The sequence below is a fragment of the Opisthorchis viverrini genome, assembly GCF_000715545.1.
Source record: "Opisthorchis viverrini unplaced genomic scaffold opera_v5_41, whole genome shotgun sequence".
Classification (NCBI taxonomy): Eukaryota; Metazoa; Platyhelminthes; class Trematoda; order Opisthorchiida; family Opisthorchiidae; genus Opisthorchis; species Opisthorchis viverrini.
The window spans coordinates 862048-880548 of NW_008751697.1; the positions used below are offsets into that span (position 1 = coordinate 862048).

The 18501-nt window shown below is 41.7% G+C and overlaps 1 protein-coding gene across 1 annotated transcript in view; it reads left to right on the forward strand.

Annotated features, from left to right (window-relative positions):
- Positions 1–18258, forward strand: part of T265_13152 (hypothetical protein) — a gene marked incomplete at both ends in the record, with an annotated part of 33088 nt that extends 14830 nt beyond the window's left edge. Inside the window, 7 exons of the mRNA XM_009167459.1 lie at positions 2852–2959; positions 5429–5553; positions 6782–6908; positions 10119–10250; positions 11154–11263; positions 15165–15273; positions 18052–18258. Of these exons, the coding sequence (XP_009165723.1) occupies positions 2852–2959; positions 5429–5553; positions 6782–6908; positions 10119–10250; positions 11154–11263; positions 15165–15273; positions 18052–18258 (918 nt within the window). The remainder of the gene's footprint in view (positions 1–2851; positions 2960–5428; positions 5554–6781; positions 6909–10118; positions 10251–11153; positions 11264–15164; positions 15274–18051) is intronic.
- Between the last annotated feature and the right edge of the window lie 243 nt (positions 18259–18501).

The following is an 18501-nucleotide window of genomic DNA, read 5'->3' on the forward strand; positions in this document are numbered from 1 at the left end:
GTTACAGAGCCTGGGTTACTTATGAGTTAGAGATGAACTCATCTGAAAAATGGTACGAACAACCACCCTCGTGCTGTCCTGAAGGACAGGGTTCAGTCAACTGAGGAAAGGGAAGAAAGCGGATCGGTCATAATCACACTAAATTGGTTGAAAACCATCAGCCGTACCCCATGGTCAGCGTATAGCTAAAGGTTTGTGCGAGAATAGAAGATAGGAACGGTTCAAGGAGTAAATATAAGTTTGCTGATAAATGTTTGGAAGTTTCTACTTTTACGACCGAGTTCTCGTAGGACTATCCAGAGTGGCCCAGAAGAGTGGTTTACAACATCTAAGTTTTGCAGTTTTAAACACAACGGCTGTCGAAGAATTACTTTTGTGAACCATTTTATAAGCACACATGTAATCACTTAATAAGTGAATAGAAAACATCATATTTAAATCCGTTTTAATCTAAGCAGCCAAATCACTATAGAGACATGACCACACAAAATAAAGAAGGGTGTGTTTATCGTTTTTGGAAAAAGTTTGGTGACAACCGGTAGATTTATTGCTGGGCAACGTTTCGTTTTTGACACAAAAGCTTCGTCAGGCCAAGTGACTAGGTTCCGAGGTTGGTCGAGATTTAAGGTTGAAGGAGAACCAATTAACTAAGTCAAGCTAAATCTCTGTTGGGTGTCGGCCGAGGGATTTGAGTGTGTTAGAGTGGTTGAACAAGTGTTGGGTCGGTGGAGAAACCTACTTGTGTTTGGGTCCAGCCTAGGGTCTAGTTCTTCTGATTCGGTTCATTTGATGGTTCCTCTTGAACTTCGTTTGAACATTCTGTCAGTCTGCGTGGGTGAGCTAGTGCCAAGAAAGTTGTGTGTTTAGTTCTTAGGAAAATCTTTTCCCCAGAGGTGAAGAATCCAAAGGACATATGTTGCCTTCACTTAGTTTGGCCTTCGTCGTAGGACTGGCTTACATCAGTTTAGATTGACCCCCATCGTCCTCTTTTTATGTGTCGTTGGTTTCCGTTGGAACGCATCGGAATCAACAATATAGCGGTACACCGAGGTTGTGCACACATTAAAAACAGAGGAGCCGTAGATTGTCTCGACAACCACCTATATGTTGTTTTAAAGTAAACCGGGTAGACCATTTGTCTGCTAGATCAAAAGGCAAGAACAGCTATAAGTTCAAAGAAGTCCGCAGTTAACTATATCTTACCTTGGTGGTTCTTGGGATGTACCGTGAAACTGAGGTTGTACCGACTTGTTAACTCAGGTGTAGGTAAAATAAACTGTTCTCGAATATCATGTCAACCAAAACGTGAGGTAGACTTGTGTGGCACATTCAGTTGAAGAGGAACTTCATACTCGAGAGATTCGCCTAGATTCAGTCTCTCGTCAAAACCAAATTAATATGCAATTGAGTGCATTTCGTCAGCTGTTCAACAAACAGTCCTATAAAAATGGAACTGGTGAGAAGAAGAAGGCCTTCGCTGCGGAGTTATTTATCAGAAAATGCCAACTGAACAGTTACAGGCTATTGGACAGGAAGCAAAACTCTCATATGCATCTTGTTTTCAGAAACTGAATATCCATCCTCTCTTTGAACGCGTCTTCCTGAACTTTTCTGGATATTCACAGATTGTTGCTAAAATCCAAGCAAATGCAACAGATCTCACTTTTCAAAAAACGCAAAGTGGGTTTACGAGAAAACATACAACTCGCATGCCTCTCCATCAGCAGTATCACCGTTACACTGGTAGTTTGAGCATTTTAGCTATCGGCTTGCCACTACTAGTTCAGGGGAGATTATCAGGACGGCTTTTGTAGGGGATTGTTTGGGTCGGAAATGCAGTTGGTTAACTGGTTATCCATGTCCTGCTTATTTAATACTCTTGTAATATTTCAGCTTATCCTCCTTGACTCTTGTCTTTCAGTCGGTGTTTCAGAAGGACTGATCTTGATGTATCCTAGTTTCACTCCGTGATCTTTGTTACTATAGGCCTCTTCGTTTTTGGTATTTGGATACTGACCACTATTCTGGTCTTCCCATTAGTGCTTCACTATTCCCGTACACTATCGTAGTTGACTATGTTTTTAAGTTGAATCACCCACACAGTAAATCCCTTTCAAGAAGCCGCTTTTTTGTTTTACATCTCGTGTACCAGGATTATCACATTTCACCAACACATTTCACGCTAGCTCAACCAAGCAGAGTATTTTTATTCTCAAGTGATCCAGTCTCCGCCTAGTGTACTGAAAATAGTTTTGCTACATGCTTTAATAACCGCTTCATCGTTGTGCTTCAAAAAATTTGTGGGCTATCAAAGCAAGTCTTGAGCAGAACCGAGTAAAATTGAATCGTGAACTATCGAGGGTCTAGCAAGCATCAGGTATTGTATACGCACTGCTTCGCGAACGCATCACCTTGGTTGTTAGGTAGTCTCGCCATGTGCAAATTCAAAGAAGTTCCTCTAGTTGATGAAGTCATTGCAAAAGTGAACTTGCAAAGAGCTATAATGCTGAAGTAGGAATCAAACAGTTGCAATCTTAAACTTCTGTCATTTTGAGGTCGCACAATTGTAGTGTGAAAGCAGTTTTACCCAAAGACACTTCAAACTGGTCGTTGGCTTGTTCGCTGAGCTAAGCAATTTGGTTGCAACCAAATTGCCCAGCTCAGCGAACAAGCCAACGACCATCTAGGCTACCTGAGCTACTGATATTGTCCTCTATAGAATACTTCAAACTGCTTCACCCATCTACGCTACCTGAGCTACTGACATTGTCCTCTATAGAATACTTCAAACTGCTTCACAATACCAAAGGAATTAATACTGAACTTTTATGTTCCGCCCTGTTCAATATAGTCGGCTGATGACGATTTAGTAACAAACCACGCCCTAATACTTCAAAAGCTGCACTCGATCAAATACAAAATCAGCGCGGAGCTTAGTCTGCTGAAGCGTCAGTGGCACGTAAGTTCACTCTCGTATTATTTTTGCAAAAAACGGCCATACTACTTCATTTGGTAATTCACTGGAAATCATTCTGTTCGCACACAATAACGCGTAGTCTTTTATTTCGCGTATGTGTTCACGAGTGGCCTGAGCATACCGCGCCTTAAAATTCACAAAACAAGGTTTTACTGACAAACATCACAGATTCACCGACGTCGTCTACCTGTTTCCGAATTCGTCAGTTCAGACAAAGGAAACTTTGGAGTTGTTCTTTAGGTCCAAATGAACAGTGTTATTTCTCCACCACTTGTAGCTTAGTAACGGTGTCCAAACTCCAATTTTGAAGACTTGGAGTTCAAGTCTACCCCGAAATTTGCTACAAGGTACTGCACTTGTTTCCGGAAAAGGATAAAACTACTTTTTATCACTTTAAGGAAATATAGGAGCAGGACCTCAGAGTCTCTATGCTATTCACCAACTGTTACCAAAGCGTAAAATACAAGTGATTAAAGCATCTCGTTTTACTGATTTGGTGAAGCACACCAGACTGGTTGCTGTTCTGCTCGTTGGCTTTGTCAGTCGGATTGCTAATGCAGCGGTTGGAGTGAAGTCGTCAACGTGTGATTGACCAACTACCGTACGGTGCTTCTGAAACATATATTCAGTATACTAGTTTATCTAGCTCTAATTATCTTATTATATAAAATTCAGTACCATCTTCCAGTGGAAACCCTACTGAATTATGCAGCCTACGGACAGGTGAAGAAACTGTGGTCATTGTCTCATAACAAAGACCACCGGTAAACATTTTCCTCGGCGTTGAATGGAATACAGGAGCCCATGAGCGCTTTTGTTCGGTCTTTTGTTATCAACACAGTTGTTTCCTTCTGTCAAAAATTTCGCTGTTCAACGGTGCCAACCAAACCAGGCTCAAAACCAATTAATGTTCAGGGCATCTTATGCCAACGGAGCCGAGTTGAAATTGAACAGTCGATGCCATGGTAACCGCCAAGACCGTATTTATTTCCATCATGAGAGTTCAGCGGGTGGTGTTTTCAATTTGGAATATGTTATTGCAAACAACGTCGAAGTTCATATTTGTGTTGTTGTCGTTGTTAACATGATCTGAGGTAAATGGTCTATTGTTTCTGTTGATCAAGCACAGTTGTGAAATACCGGCAAATAAAGTACATCTAACTCTGAAGAGGTCAGTGGAATGGTCAGTCAATGAAAATCAACTTCTTGGTTATGCAGACTTGCCCTTGCCTTATGATGCTCTTCACATCCAGGTGTGATTCTGTCGTCAGTAGACGAGCCCTATCCGGGTGAAAATTATGTGTACCCCTATTCGAATTTTATGAAATTGCGCGCCCATTAGAGGGTAACAGTATGATCGTTTGTGCAAACATTCGTTCAGCCGCTTATTTACTATCTCGGACATCACGCAAACCAGGATTTCCCGAGGTTTTCCTGGCAAGATCAGTGGATACAGGTCAAGACTTTTATAACCTTCCTGAGTGTCGACAGGAGGAACGGAACGATAGATAATTGTACCTTCTAAAGCAAGCCACCATACCACCATGACACGACAGACGGCTATGTGGAAATGTGCTCTGACTCTAACAAACTCTGGGCTCATTTCCTTTACGATGAACCAATTATGGCAAGATACGGTGCATTTGGCTTCACGACAAAACTTCTCGGGATTTGTGGTGACGAAAAAGTTGTCGCAAACGCATATCCGATGAGTTAGATTTCAAATGAAAAAAAAACAAAGCACCGCAAACACTACTCATAAGGTTGCAGAAAACTCTTCGTAAGCCCACTGGCTGTACAGTTCTTCCAGAGGCTGCGCAGTCAGTCAGTCTCCGAGTTTCCATCAAATCTGTTTTTTTACTTGAACATCTAATTGTACGTGAATAACGAGGTACACTCGTTTGCAAATGCTAATGAGAGACTCATCTGATTCTCTTGTTTGCGATTTTCGCAAATGAGTGCATTTCAAGCTAAGACATCATTAATAACTAGGTCTCATTTCAATCCCGTATCCCCTTCAACGGTTCAGGAACTTGATGGTTATGGGGAAACCCCGCAGAGTAATTTCGCATTGTTCAGCTAAAGAGGGATGATTGTCTGATCTGTATAAGATGTAGAGTTCAACATGTTCGACATTCTCAGGAGCAGAACGTTATGTGCCGTGAAATCGAATTATGCAAGAAAGGAGCTATGCTATGTTCTGTCGTTTATTTAGTGGAAAAATTCCATTTTCACTTCTTTAGATGCTATACAATGCCTCACTATGGGCCCAAAGTAAAACTCGCGAAAACACCTGCCTTCAGCAAACGGTAAACTATACTGTGAATCTTTCTTGTGCCTGACCAATGATGGATGCATTACCCCGATTTTAGTGCAGGTGTTCTTTTTTATTATTCACTTGGACTGAGTGTAACTTTGTGAAGCGTCACTTTGATGTTTTCCCACACTTAGGATGATACCCAGCGTTTATCAAGTCAATGCAGGGAAATTGAAGATAAAATTTCATCGGTTGGTAAGCGCACCAATGATGATAAGCTGGAATTGGAGGGAGTTCTTAGCGCCGAAATCAAGACAAGGTACGTTCCCATGGAAATGTTCCGGCAGTATTAAAAATTCTTACCGCGCAGGTAAGGAATCAGTTGGTACACAATCGAAACAAATTTGGGACGTTCTATTTGATATGGTTCCGGTGGTCGTTTTGGAATCGTTAGGAGGCTGATACATTCAGAACTTCCGAAAACTCAGAACAGGTTTCGTTTGTAGAAAATCTTGCGTCATTATTATGTGTCAGTACCGTGGTCCTCCGATGTTTCTTCTGTAAACTCACTCACTCCTCCGAGGGTACTTTTGTCGGTTTTCTGTTGGACGCTTGGAGTTTCTCTCACCTTGAAAAAAAGGAAACAGCCCTTTTGGAGAACGAAATTCGCAATTTTAGATATTTCAACGTTGTATCAGCCATTAAGTTTTCAAGGAGTTATTCACAAGGAGTAACTTTCAACCGGCGGGTTTTGCAGCCATTATTCCATGTACTTTAGTCCAGCAACTTCACGTAGACTTCTCTTGCACGCGAGCTGTAATTGAAAGCATCATTCCCGATTGCAACATTGCTGAACGACAATAATTCACTGTTCCAAACCTAAAAGAGCCACTTCTGGGAAAGAAGGATAAAATGGACGTCATTCGCTACACAATGCATGTATTCTAAGGCGCTCTTTTGCCGGCACACCAATAACAGGCCACTTAGGGAGAAACCTAATTTGCGTTTTTCAGTGTTTGAATTTGAGCGCAAAGGAGGTCATGTAGTGTCTCGCATCAGTTGCATCATCCTTAGAAGCACTGGTTTGTAGCTCCTTTTGTGTCTTGGTAGACTTTTCACGAGAGATCACGCTAGCCCATGAACATGCTAGTAATGTTTATTCCTATGGACTGAAACATCAATGGAACTGGCGAAATACACTCATTTGCATACCAGTTTGATTTTGACAGAAGACTCACCTGATGCCCAACTGAATCTCCCGCTTATGATAATTTAAACAACTGAATGTGCTGCACGAAGCCGCCTCATGTTTTCTTTGGCACGATAATCGAGGCATCGCGATACATTGTATAGAATTAATACACTACTCATAAGGTTGCTAGCTCTTTAATCAGCGACAACTTATTTTCTCATCGTTTGATATGTGGTTCTCTGTTTTAAGTCTGCGCCAAATGATGACTAGAGAGACAGGTGAATATCTATACCAATGTGTTCTCAATCGTTCTTTCTTGAAATCAAAGACTATCTACCATTTCTTGTCATTGTAGACGGACACACGAGGCTAATATGCATAATCATATCAAACGCATCGAGGAAAGACTGGATAGTGTGTCTGGTTCCTTGCGGAATTCACTTAACGAATTACAAATTTCATTGTGCGCCACACGCCCAACGGTACGTGGGTGGTAAATCCTATGCCTGATTATACGTTTCTGGGTAACTTGTTTAGATTTATATTTACTTTCCAACACAGATGCGTCACTTTCTTGGTGTATTGCTACCAAAAGGCAACTGACTCAACGTCTCCGGAAAGATTATTCATTTTATCGGAAAACAGGAACCCTCATTTAGAGAAATGCTGACAATTCCTTTATCACTTGGTACGATACTCGGACCAAAAGCAAGATGATAAAATAGAAAAAGGTTTGCAGGGTCAGAGGGGAGATCGACATGTGTCCATATAACATATTACGACTTACAAATTCCTGTTCACAGAGCACCGATTGTTTCCCCACATTCATCACTACTTCACCAACTGGCAAGATTGGGATTGGTGAACTACAGGGTCTGTATCAACGTACCACCCCAAGGTTTGAAACTCACGGAGATTAGGGACCAGGATTTCCCAGGATTTTCTGCGCTACTTGTGGAGAAGACCACATTGGTGGCACATTTATATGACCGTTGTAAGTTCAGTGGGGCCGCGTGGATTCTTTACCGGCTGAATTGTTAGTGCTCGCTCATGTGTGATCTTGAGTGAGGGACGAATATGTTTAGTTGGGATGCGAGGAACATGAGTCAGGAGTGCTTCAACGACTGTTCCAACTGTTGAAAGTGGCATTCTTTGTTAAGCATACACGAATGACTGAAACGACGACAACATGGTTTCAGAAAATCTTGCAATCGTGTTTCCGTAGAAGTTCATTGTGGATCAGTAGATTTGACCAGCTCACAATGGTAAGACATGCCAAGCGGATAAAAAAGTACTCTGGTTGACATCGAATCATTTAGCCCAAAAGACATAAGGGATTTCGCTGATTCGCCTAGACTGCAAACGCGAATCCACAAAAGGTTCCGGGTCACATTCATTACCTAGAGAGCACTAATCCACTCCAGTGCCTAATACCTGAAAAAAAGACAGAAGGGAACACAACAGTTACATTACGAACAAGCGATTGCGAGAGTGATAGTGCGCGCGAGCGCAAAAGTACAGCGGTCTCAAGCTATCTGAACTTGGTCCAACACTGACGCACATGGTCTGGCTGCGACGCGCTACATATTGCGGGGGCGTTGTCTGACCTTGATCAGCGCTGACCATCGCTGCGTGGGTTCGATACAAGGCTGTGAAGCGCTGCATATTGAGGGGACGTGTCTGTCCGGTCAGCATCTAGCGGAGCGGAGAGTCTCAGGAGATTCCGGGCATTCATTCGTCGCTTTCAGGATTCTAACCCTCCTGATAGAAAAATAGGGTTTTTATAGTTTCTACTCAGGACAAAAGACTACTTGGGCAAAACTGGCACCCATTTGTAGGCATAGTCTCTTGTGGGACATGACCCCATAGTAAAGAACTTTCTTCACTTGGATAAAATAATGAATGTACACCAATTTGTTGATAGGTTTGAAATGAGACACCAGTTTAGCCCAGACGGAACAAAAAAGCGTATCGAGGGTTTTTGCAGCGATGGTTGGTGCTGCCGGCACTTGGTGCTACTTCCTTTGAAAAGTTTTTTTCTCAGGGGTTTAAAGAATTTCATATACGAGACGCTCTATCGAGACCTTGTTGTCCAGCAATAACTCCTCTGGCTGTTTTCCAAGCTGTCCTTTTCTTAGTTGGTTCACACTTGTCGGGAAATGATATCCATTTTATATCATTTACTCTATTTTATTCACTTCTTGACACTAAATAATCGCATGCTCCACAATAGACAACTTATTTAACTTGTGTCCACCATAAACAACCACACTGCGTCCACGTCTGAAGCTGCAACACCGCCCACATAACAGTTCCCAGTTGTACCAGATACGTTCGAAACAACTAAACGGAACTTCAAAAAGTAGAGTTTTCTGCAGGATTGTTTACTTTCCTAAAAATGAGGCCGCCACAATAGAAGTTTAAAATGTATCACACTGCAGTAGAGGACTATGGGATCAGAAGTGCCAGGGGCTGCGAAGAGGCAGCGATTATCCCTGTTTCTCAATCATCCATAAGCAGCGAATTCAGGTGGTCCCTTCACCAGCACTTTTGAGAGGAATGTGTACACGTGTCCTAATTTCTACCAGCAAAGCCCGCGCAGCTCGTCACTGGTATGTGTCTATCAGTAACTGTCATTTCAGCATTGGCGGTCTGAGAACGAGAAAATGCATCGACACATTCAAGAAGTAGCCTGTATATATAAGGTTGAGAACGAGTTCGAACACGACATATGTGATGCGAACCAGATTTTCTGTAAAGAGACTTGTAGCACAATACTAGCGACAGACTAGTTAGTTAACTGAGTGTATCACTGTCGTCGTATTGGTTCCATATTAACATATCAGTTTCATTAGTCGCGTCCAGATTGGGACTGACCGGCAACGGTTTTCAGGATCTTGTGCAACTCGGCTATGAAGAAGTGTCCTAGGATCGGTCTGGCCTCATTGGGGTCGCTGAATGTGTATGTCGAAGCTCAGAGAGATACTTCTGATGTTGATTATTCCAAGGACACGCGGATGATCAATAACTACAAAATGCTAAAGTTTCTGGAATATGGTCTTGGTTAATTTTGGTTAGAGGATTTGGTAGGCAAGACAGTCAGACGAAGCGGCTCTATCTTGCTAAGTGTTATCCGAGGGGATGACTCGAGGTCGATAGTGTTCTTGACTTTGCCGTCAACCATTTCTGTAAACAATTTCCACTGATTCTAAGGAGTAGCTTTCACTGGGAAGAAAGTTTGTTGAACCACAGAAATGGCAAGATGGAGAGGCTGATTCTTACTTATATACAGGATGTACAAAAATATCTCTAATTTTTGTTGTTCCGATCTCAAAATGAACGATAGAACGATAAGTCGCAATAATCAATTAGCTAATCACGAAGAGATCAGTAATGCAGTAGATGTGAATGCCTACACTCGCTATTGTAATAATAATAACGCGACAGCCACGCAACAGTTTTAAGCTCCGAATCTACTCTGGATTCAACTACTTGTAACACTTTTCCATCTCTGGGCACGGTTGTTTCCGTGGATGGCAAATTTCATCAGTGTGCGATTCTGGCGAGTTATTCAGTTGATTTTTTCGCGGATCGCAATACCACTCCAATTAGGTTTGGATTTTTTGTTGTTGCAAATGGTGTGTTGCATAACGATGGAGTCTACCATGCTTTTGCCATCCTGTTGAATTTAGCGTTCAGGCATCAAACGCGGTGATTCCTCCGAGAAGACTGATGCCAGAGCAATAGCGATAAAAGATATTTATCGCCGCCTAGAGGAGTTAAACGAAGTACACAAACGACAATACAACAACCTGCATAAAGAGGTGCGTTAAAAAACTTGTGTGGGCTAAAACACTACTTCATATTGCTTGTTTAGGTTGATTGCCAGTTCTTTGACTTTCTGGTTCGCTCAACCTGGACAGGGCTTATGTATGTATCTTAAACGACTTGGATCCCCTAGAAGGCTGATGCTAAGTGGCCAATCCAACGTGTAGATGACTGTCACATTGAACCCGACTTACATGGTCTTAGCAGAAATAGTATTCAATTCAATCAGGAAACGGAATAACTGTGGACAAAAAACGCTTCCCTTTTCTTCTTTTCTGAGCCTGTCCTTTCATTGGCTCTCCCCGTAAGGTAATAATTTTAATTAAAAGTTTGATTTTTCACCATCTCATGATTTAAGCAAATGGAGTGTCTTCGTTACACATACCAACGCCAGGATAACGCATTATGATACTTAGTTTGCAGGAAACTTATTCGTCGGTGTACAAGAGACACGTAATTCATCGATGCAACTATTCTACTTTGATGAGAATAAACACAGGTTATAAATGCGCGATCCCATCGCTAGTTGCTTAAATAAACAATGCTGACATTTGTTGTCCATTTGTTTTCGCGCCTTGGGGAAGCTGATTACCTTGTTGCTGAAGGGAAATGTTTCCTTTTTGTGAGGAAGAGTTAAGTTTAGTGGACTCATGTTATTCTTTGGTTACCATTTAACTTTGTGGACACTCAGTAACTATATGCAGTATTACAAACCTTCATCGTCGTGTTCAAGAGACGGCGTCGAAAGGTAACTTGCTAGAAATGCAGCCAGTCATATGACACGGGTAAACAGGGACAATCACAAAGTTCAGTTATCTGTTCTAACAGATAACACCCCTAAATATATTTGGTTGTCCGCCAACCCCGAAATGTCCGTGAACTCAACCTTTGCATCTCAGATTGCTTATTCTTTGTTTATTTTCTTATGCGAGGTACGTGCGGAAGCAGATCGCTTGAACAAATCGCGAGGGGACTTGCACAAAACGTTGGAGATGAAATTTGACGAATTGTAAGTTCTGTCATCGCTCGTTCTTTTAGGAAAAATCAATTTATAGCCAGGTAACCTTTTTGATAAGGACTCAAACAACCAAGGTATGTTACTGGGTCGTCATTCGAGGCATCGAGCTTACCAATCACATCACTGAAACGCTGGTGGGCTAGTGGCAACATGCTCACCTTACATTTCGTATGTGCGGAGTTCAACCCCCGGCGCGACCAAGGATAGACACTACTGATGAGCTCTAATAGAATTGAAACTAATGTCGAATGCGTGCTTCATTTTACTGTGAACTCACCTGAATAACTGGGCCAGATCAGGAGGAGGGCTGTCCAAACAAGAGTGATGTGAGCGTGCATTCTACGAAATCTCGCAGCCACCCAACACCAATCTCACTATGGCTCTCCATGCTGGCTATTTCCATCGAATATTTCATTCTTCTGAGTAGTACAAAATAGAACTAATACCAATGGGCTGATAAGCAGTTGCTTATCGGAGCATTTGTTACAATCACCATGTGTATTATTAAATACTGGTTGGACTAGTCTGTGAGATTTGCGATTTGTTCCAAGCGTGCCATCAGGAACCAGCCTTAAGCCAGAATTTAAAAAAGTGTGCTACCAGCAGTTTCTTCCAAGTCGTCTTACTTATCAAACTGGAGCATTATCATGTTACGCATACGTCTATGGAAACTTGTTTTTTTCCAGCCTGTAATCTGGAAGGTTTTGTCAATTTGTTCTTGGGATTTGTTGAATGCTTACTACTGGTGAGAGGTCAAGTCAGGTTCTGTTGCTTACCCTCTCGGACTCGATTTGATTCTAAACCGAACTGATGGGCTAGGAACGTATTGGTCCTATCCAACCTTCTGTGTTTGGATCCGCAGTGCCGAATAAAGTCATAAGGGGGGGGGGGGAATCTACACGCGATGTCCACATCTTTATTGACCCAAATACGAAGATGCCATACACATGAAATACCCCGTATCCAACACTCGTGGCCACTGCTAGGATGGACCTATTTGTATCAGTTGATCAATAAGTTTTCTACCTCTATTCTGCTGTCTTATAATTCAGCTAGATCTAAGGATTGACCACGGTTCAAATATGGTCCGATTGAGGTACAGAAGCTCCTTTCCAATGAGGAGCCCAGCAACAGATAACCTTTCTTCACGTATCATCTTTCGAAAAAATGGTTTTGGATGAACCGAATCGCTTACCATAAGATGCTCTTAACTAGGCGAATAACTTACAAGGAAATTAACGAGAAGTACTACATATACATCATCTGCGATTCAATACGAAAAGTATCTTGATAGCACTGCTTACTCAAGCAAGTGCGAGTATAACATCCACCACCTACAGCTAGCCTTGCTAACCTGCAAGAAAGCTTCAGAATTTGGTGGAAACGGGCCCCTGGTTTTTGTACATTTACCCAACCCGCACGTATTCACATGAAGAAAAGAACTGATCAGACATGCTCAACAAGAATGCTTTGCCACCTGTTTTAGATTCAGTTTATGTCATACAGACAAAAAGACCCTTACATTAGTGGCCTCGTTTTGGAAGCCAATAAGCTATCTACTCATGAGGAAGAATTTATTTGGTCGACTGCGGCCTGTAAAGTGTATGTTATTGGACGGTTTTTACCTCAGGAAAACTCTGTGCAAGGTACATCAAGCAAGTATCATCTCCACTACATTTCGTAATGAATGCTTCTCTTACCCGGCAAATGTTGCCTGTGCGTTCAAAGTGAATAGGCAAAAATGAATGTGGGGCAAAGTCTGCCTCTAAATTCTGTCAGTTCAGTATTCAAGGTGTACTACTATGATTCCTTCGTGGGCCTTGTAACGGGATTGGTATCCGGTTTCGTTATGTGAACACCCTACGTTTTAGCATTTAGAAGACAATACCTAATCTTCCTGCTGGTAAATAGTAAAGCATCATTAGGGAATTCAACATGGGTTTGAATACTCGACCACTTTACAGTGGGGAATATCTTCCTGTTAACGGTGAATGGTGTCTTTTTGCGAGGATCTTCACTTACGATTGACCGTATTATTATTAACACTCAACTAAACGCCTCATGGAAAACCTAGCTCATTTGGAACGTGATCCCGCTGTAGCTCACTTGAAACCCAAGTTTTGCTACGACATAAACGCATGATTCACTGAGTTTTTTCGGAGTCTGGATTTAGGTTTGTTTTTTTAGCAAGAGGATACGTGCAAATTCCAAACGTTCTCCCTGAAATAAGTGAGCGAATCGTAGGAATGTTGCCTGCATCCTGACTGTGCATTTTCGCAGTGGATTTCAATAAGTTTCCAGGATAGTGAAACGTTCATTCGTTGGTTTATAGATGAAGGAAGACGGTGGAACGGACATTACATGTGGTGTGACTCTAGTTTTGCGGAGATAGATTCCAGCTACCTTACCCTGTCCGTGCGCTTACAGGTAAGGAGCTACAACCAAAGCTGTCGTTTAAACCGAAACACATCTGTTAGTGAGGTGCTTTCAGCCTCCATTTATGGAACAAAGTGGGCATAGGCTTTCTGATTTTCGCATGATTCTGGTGCATGCGTGTACATAAGAGATCAGGTTGTTCTGGTCTAAATACTGATTATCAACGATCATCCCATGAGAACTGATCACAAAGTTGGCTCTTAAGACAACTTGACATTACGATCGGTGACAGTAATCAAGATGGGATGCACACCAAATATTTCTTCCTATAAAAATGTGTATCCTCCTCGTATTCTCCCAAAATTAATCGCATTTGGAAGTAATTGACACGTCAGTGAAATACACTTATTTGCAAACAAATTTGGTTTTACGAGAGATGCACCTGAAACCCGGCTGAATCTCTGGTTTGTGATGTTTTCAGGCAACTGAATGTGCCACCTCATGTTTCAGTCTCTACGATAATCCAGACTTCGCGATACATGTATATTCCTAGTGCACTACTCATAAGGTTACTGAAAACTCCTCGACACATTTTTTTGCCTTGATTGCCGAATTATACTATCCTGTCCTGGCCATTACCGTGAACCAAGTCTTGGTAGCCCCCATCGGATAAGTTCTGAATGTGCTAACACGAATGTAGTGAGAATTTGTAGGATTAGAAGGGTAGCGGCCAATGTTTTGCCCCCGAAGGTGCCATATTTTGGAATATACCTTATGCAGTTGACGATCATTTTGGTGCAAGCCTCAGATGCCACGAACCTACCTTCTGCACACAACCTATAATGCTAGCCACTTGACCATGCATAGCAAATAGGATCAGTTATAATACCAAGCCTAATGAAAAGAAATTTCTGGCGCTTCAAGATGAAACGACTTGTGTCGTACGCTCTGCTCCGCAAAGCAGAATAGGAAACCAAGTGTAAGAAATACTTCTAAGGCTGTTCAATTTGCCGTTATGGAAAAAACCAGACAAACAAAAAAAGTGAAAGAATTATGGAGTGCAGAAGCAAATCCGGGAAAGCAAAACATTTATATTTTGGCAATAATGGAAAAATTAGCCTTATCACTGCCGTAAAGCTGCTCAAACCTGCTCAAGCATATCAGCATGTACATCAGATGACTAAGTTAGATATTGCATACTTTTGAAAGCGATTTCCACTGACCAATTAGAACGGAGTTAAAGCTGAGGAAATAACTCATGGGTTAAAATGTATCAACGAATCTCACTCATTATATTCTACTACGTTAACCGATGGATGGATGTTTGCCGTAAATATTTCATGCCCCTGTAGATACATTTAGATGATGTAATTTCACAGATCTCAATCAAACTAGTTAGAACCCATGAAAAACTGCTTGCTATACACGGAAGAATCCTGACCTCTTGAGTAAACATGTTAAGAAGAGGTAACATAAAAGTCGTGTTATTCATCGTTCTTCAATATTTTATCTATAGACTTATGGTTTTTCTTAGGAAAAGACAGTTTGCCCTTCTGCACAACGAAATGGTGAACGTTCAGATGAGGATTTCCCAACAAATGAACGTTGAAACTAGTTCAGAGGAGGTAAGTGTCTACTCACTGTCCCCGTGGTGCAATGCAGTTTTTTCTAACAAACGTTACAAAGACGGGTGTATGTGGTCTGCAAGCAAGAGGTCAGCGAGCTTGTCATCAGAATAAGGCCTTTTTCTCTACAAGTAAGCAAAGAGTTGATAATGGAACGCAAATGCTGGAAATGGGATACGGCCTAACACAGATAGAGCCAGGATGAGTACGTTTTAAGGATAGAAATACCTGTTCTGTAACACTAGACATAGGCTACCTGATCGTTTTCAACAGGCCATTGCGAGTTTATTCACCTACCTTATATCGGATTCGCAGACTCACTCTCAGAGTTACATCGGTTTCCGTCTAAACCACGCACAGATATCGAGTAGACCGAAGACTCTTAGCAGTCAACGAATTCCAGTTACCTGTAAACTGCTTAGATGTAACATCTTTGTTCACCTTGATTTCAGTATGTGAACCGAAAGTTTTTGTTTATGGTGAAAAACAGCCTAAAAACAAGAACAAGAGTGCAAGCACTCAGTACCGCCTCACAGCTTTGCCAGTACAAAAGATTATATTCAAAGTCCAACTTTTTTTAAACAACCTAAATAGTTTTTAGTCATTTGGAGTGCAAGGTTGGTAGGATTATCGGAGTTTATTATCGTTTGTTTGGAGGGTACTAATATGGTCCAAAATTTGAGAAGCAGTTAGGATGGCCCACGATTTTATACCTTCATACCCACTGAATATGAGGATTATACGACGAAACTCTTGTATTGTGTAAAGTGCTTTCTCACGAACGATAGTTTCAACATTTTATTCTAAAGGACGAAATACGCAGATAGAAGCTAAGCTAGACTTGAGAACTCAGTTGAACCGGCTGAAGTCACAAACGGACTGTGAGACAGTCATTAGGTCACCTACACATTTGTACAGAAATTTTGACGTTTCGAGTAGGCAAAGTATTAAAACCCAGATAGCCTGTAGCTGAATGAGTTTTTTTATGGATAGCCGCGTTATGCCTGCGAAATACTGACAGCATATGGTATATATTGTCAGTCACTAAATACATGACGGTTCACCGTAGCTCTTACTATCCGACTTTTTTATGAAGCTGTCATTCAAACAGACAGCAACAATAACATGGTGAATGTTGAATGAATAAAATTTTGAAGAAGACAGACATCTGCTGAATGGAAAAAAATTCCATTGTCTTATCTTAGTTTCCTGGTGGATGAAGTCATCACATCGAAGGTTGTGTTTGTTAGATATGAATGGGACCGTTAGGTTCCATGTTACGGAACTCCTAGAATCTTTTACAGTCAATGAAATTAACGGACTCTAACCGAAGTTTAATGAAGATTATCAGGACTGGGGGCGTAGCGCACAAGTGGTATTGCTTTTAACGATTTCATCTAGCTAGCAGCTAATGCACAATGGTGTATTTGTGACTTCCTCCGTGGAAAGATCACTACTGAATAAGAACAAGGAGCAGCTGCAGAAAGTTCCAGAAAGCATACCAGCTGCTCCATTACTCCCAACGAAATGAAACGGAACGCCCCTAGATCGTTAGTGTTCATAACGTTTTTATTTTCAATCTATTATAGAAACTTAGCCCTTAATAATCTATAGATCTAGTAAGCAGACAAAATTCCCTTGCCTTACCTTTCCAAGTGTTTTGTCAGATGCAGTGCTTTCCAGGGTATCTATGCTTGTAAGAAGGAACATGTTTCTACCGCTTGTCTGACTGAATGGACTACGAAGAACTATGAAGTCACTAACCAGAGGTACCTGGTGTGTGAAACAATGTCGGGCAGTCTGTCATTGTGCAATGGTGAAGTAGATTCCCTTATTGAGTTGCAACACAGCCTTTGGTGCACCAGACCAAATACTTCCAAGTACATCGATCCCCTAGATCTTAGTGTTCATAACGTTTTTATTTTCAATCTATTATAGAAACTTAGCCCTTAATAATCTATAGATCTAGTAAGCAGACAAAATTCCCTTGCCTTACCTTTCCAAGTGTTTTGTCAGATGCAGTGCTTTCCAGGGTATCTATGCTTGTAAGAAGGAACATGTTTCTACCGCTTGTCTGACTGAATGGACTACGAAGAACTATGAAGTCACTAACCAGAGGTACCTGGTGTGTGAAACAATGTCGGGCAGTCTGTCATTGTGCAATGGTGAAGTAGATTCCCTTATTGAGTTGCAACACAGCCTTTGGTGCACCAGACCAAATACTTCCAAATACATCGATCGCAAACGCACCGGTTGTGTAAGATGAAACTTTTTGCACGTCTTGAAAGTTGCCGAAGAGTTCTTAATCACACGCCTGAAAACTATCAGCGTTCAACTATTAACGCATTGTTTGCTAGCTAGGCTGTGAAGCCGGTCGGTGTGAAGTGCACTCAAACGTAAAAAACCTGGCTGTCCGATCCACAAATGGATTCGCTTCACTTGTGCAACTTATCTTGGATTCGTACTTTCGTAACACAGCTGACACCTTCAAGAGCCTGAGATAACTCGGTGGTTAAAGCGCAAACTTACTGATCACATGTTTTGCGTTTCGATCCCAACTCCAGCATCTCGATGGTTCCATTTAGCCCTGAACAACCCGGCATTATCCCAGCCCTCATGTCCCATCCATGTTGCGTCGCAGCTAGGTACCAAAAAGGTGTTACAGTCGAATGGTCTTTATGACACGTTCAAAGCTACTGAGCTCCAGCGCACAGTATGAAAGTTGACCTTATATTCGGCTGCTTAGAGGATCAAACTGTGAAAAATTCTGAATCTTAGATATTCTCATGCGAAGGGCAGATCGTCCTCTACTTATCTGTCCTTATTTTGGATATGATGGCATTGAAATCTTCCCCGAATTATTATTCTGATATTGTTATCTTTCAGCAAGCATCAGAAATCCGGGAAGTTGCTGAAAGTCTGTTGGCAGTAAAACTGGCGCTGGCCATGAAAATTAAATCGCTGGAGCTGAAGGTAACATTCTTTATGTAGACATTTATCAATTGTGGATACGATTAGGGATACTTTACAAACAAATTGTGGTGCGTTGCTAGTTGGATTGTGATTGGAATCTGGTGGGCGTGGTCAATTTGACGACAGTGAGCGTATTTGCAGCTTCATATAACTATCTCCCAGGGCTAGATATGCTGAAAGTTGCTTGGAGTAGCCTCCAAGACAATGGCTTCAAAGATGTCGATATAGCCGAGCCTGTTTGCGTCTTGCAACGGA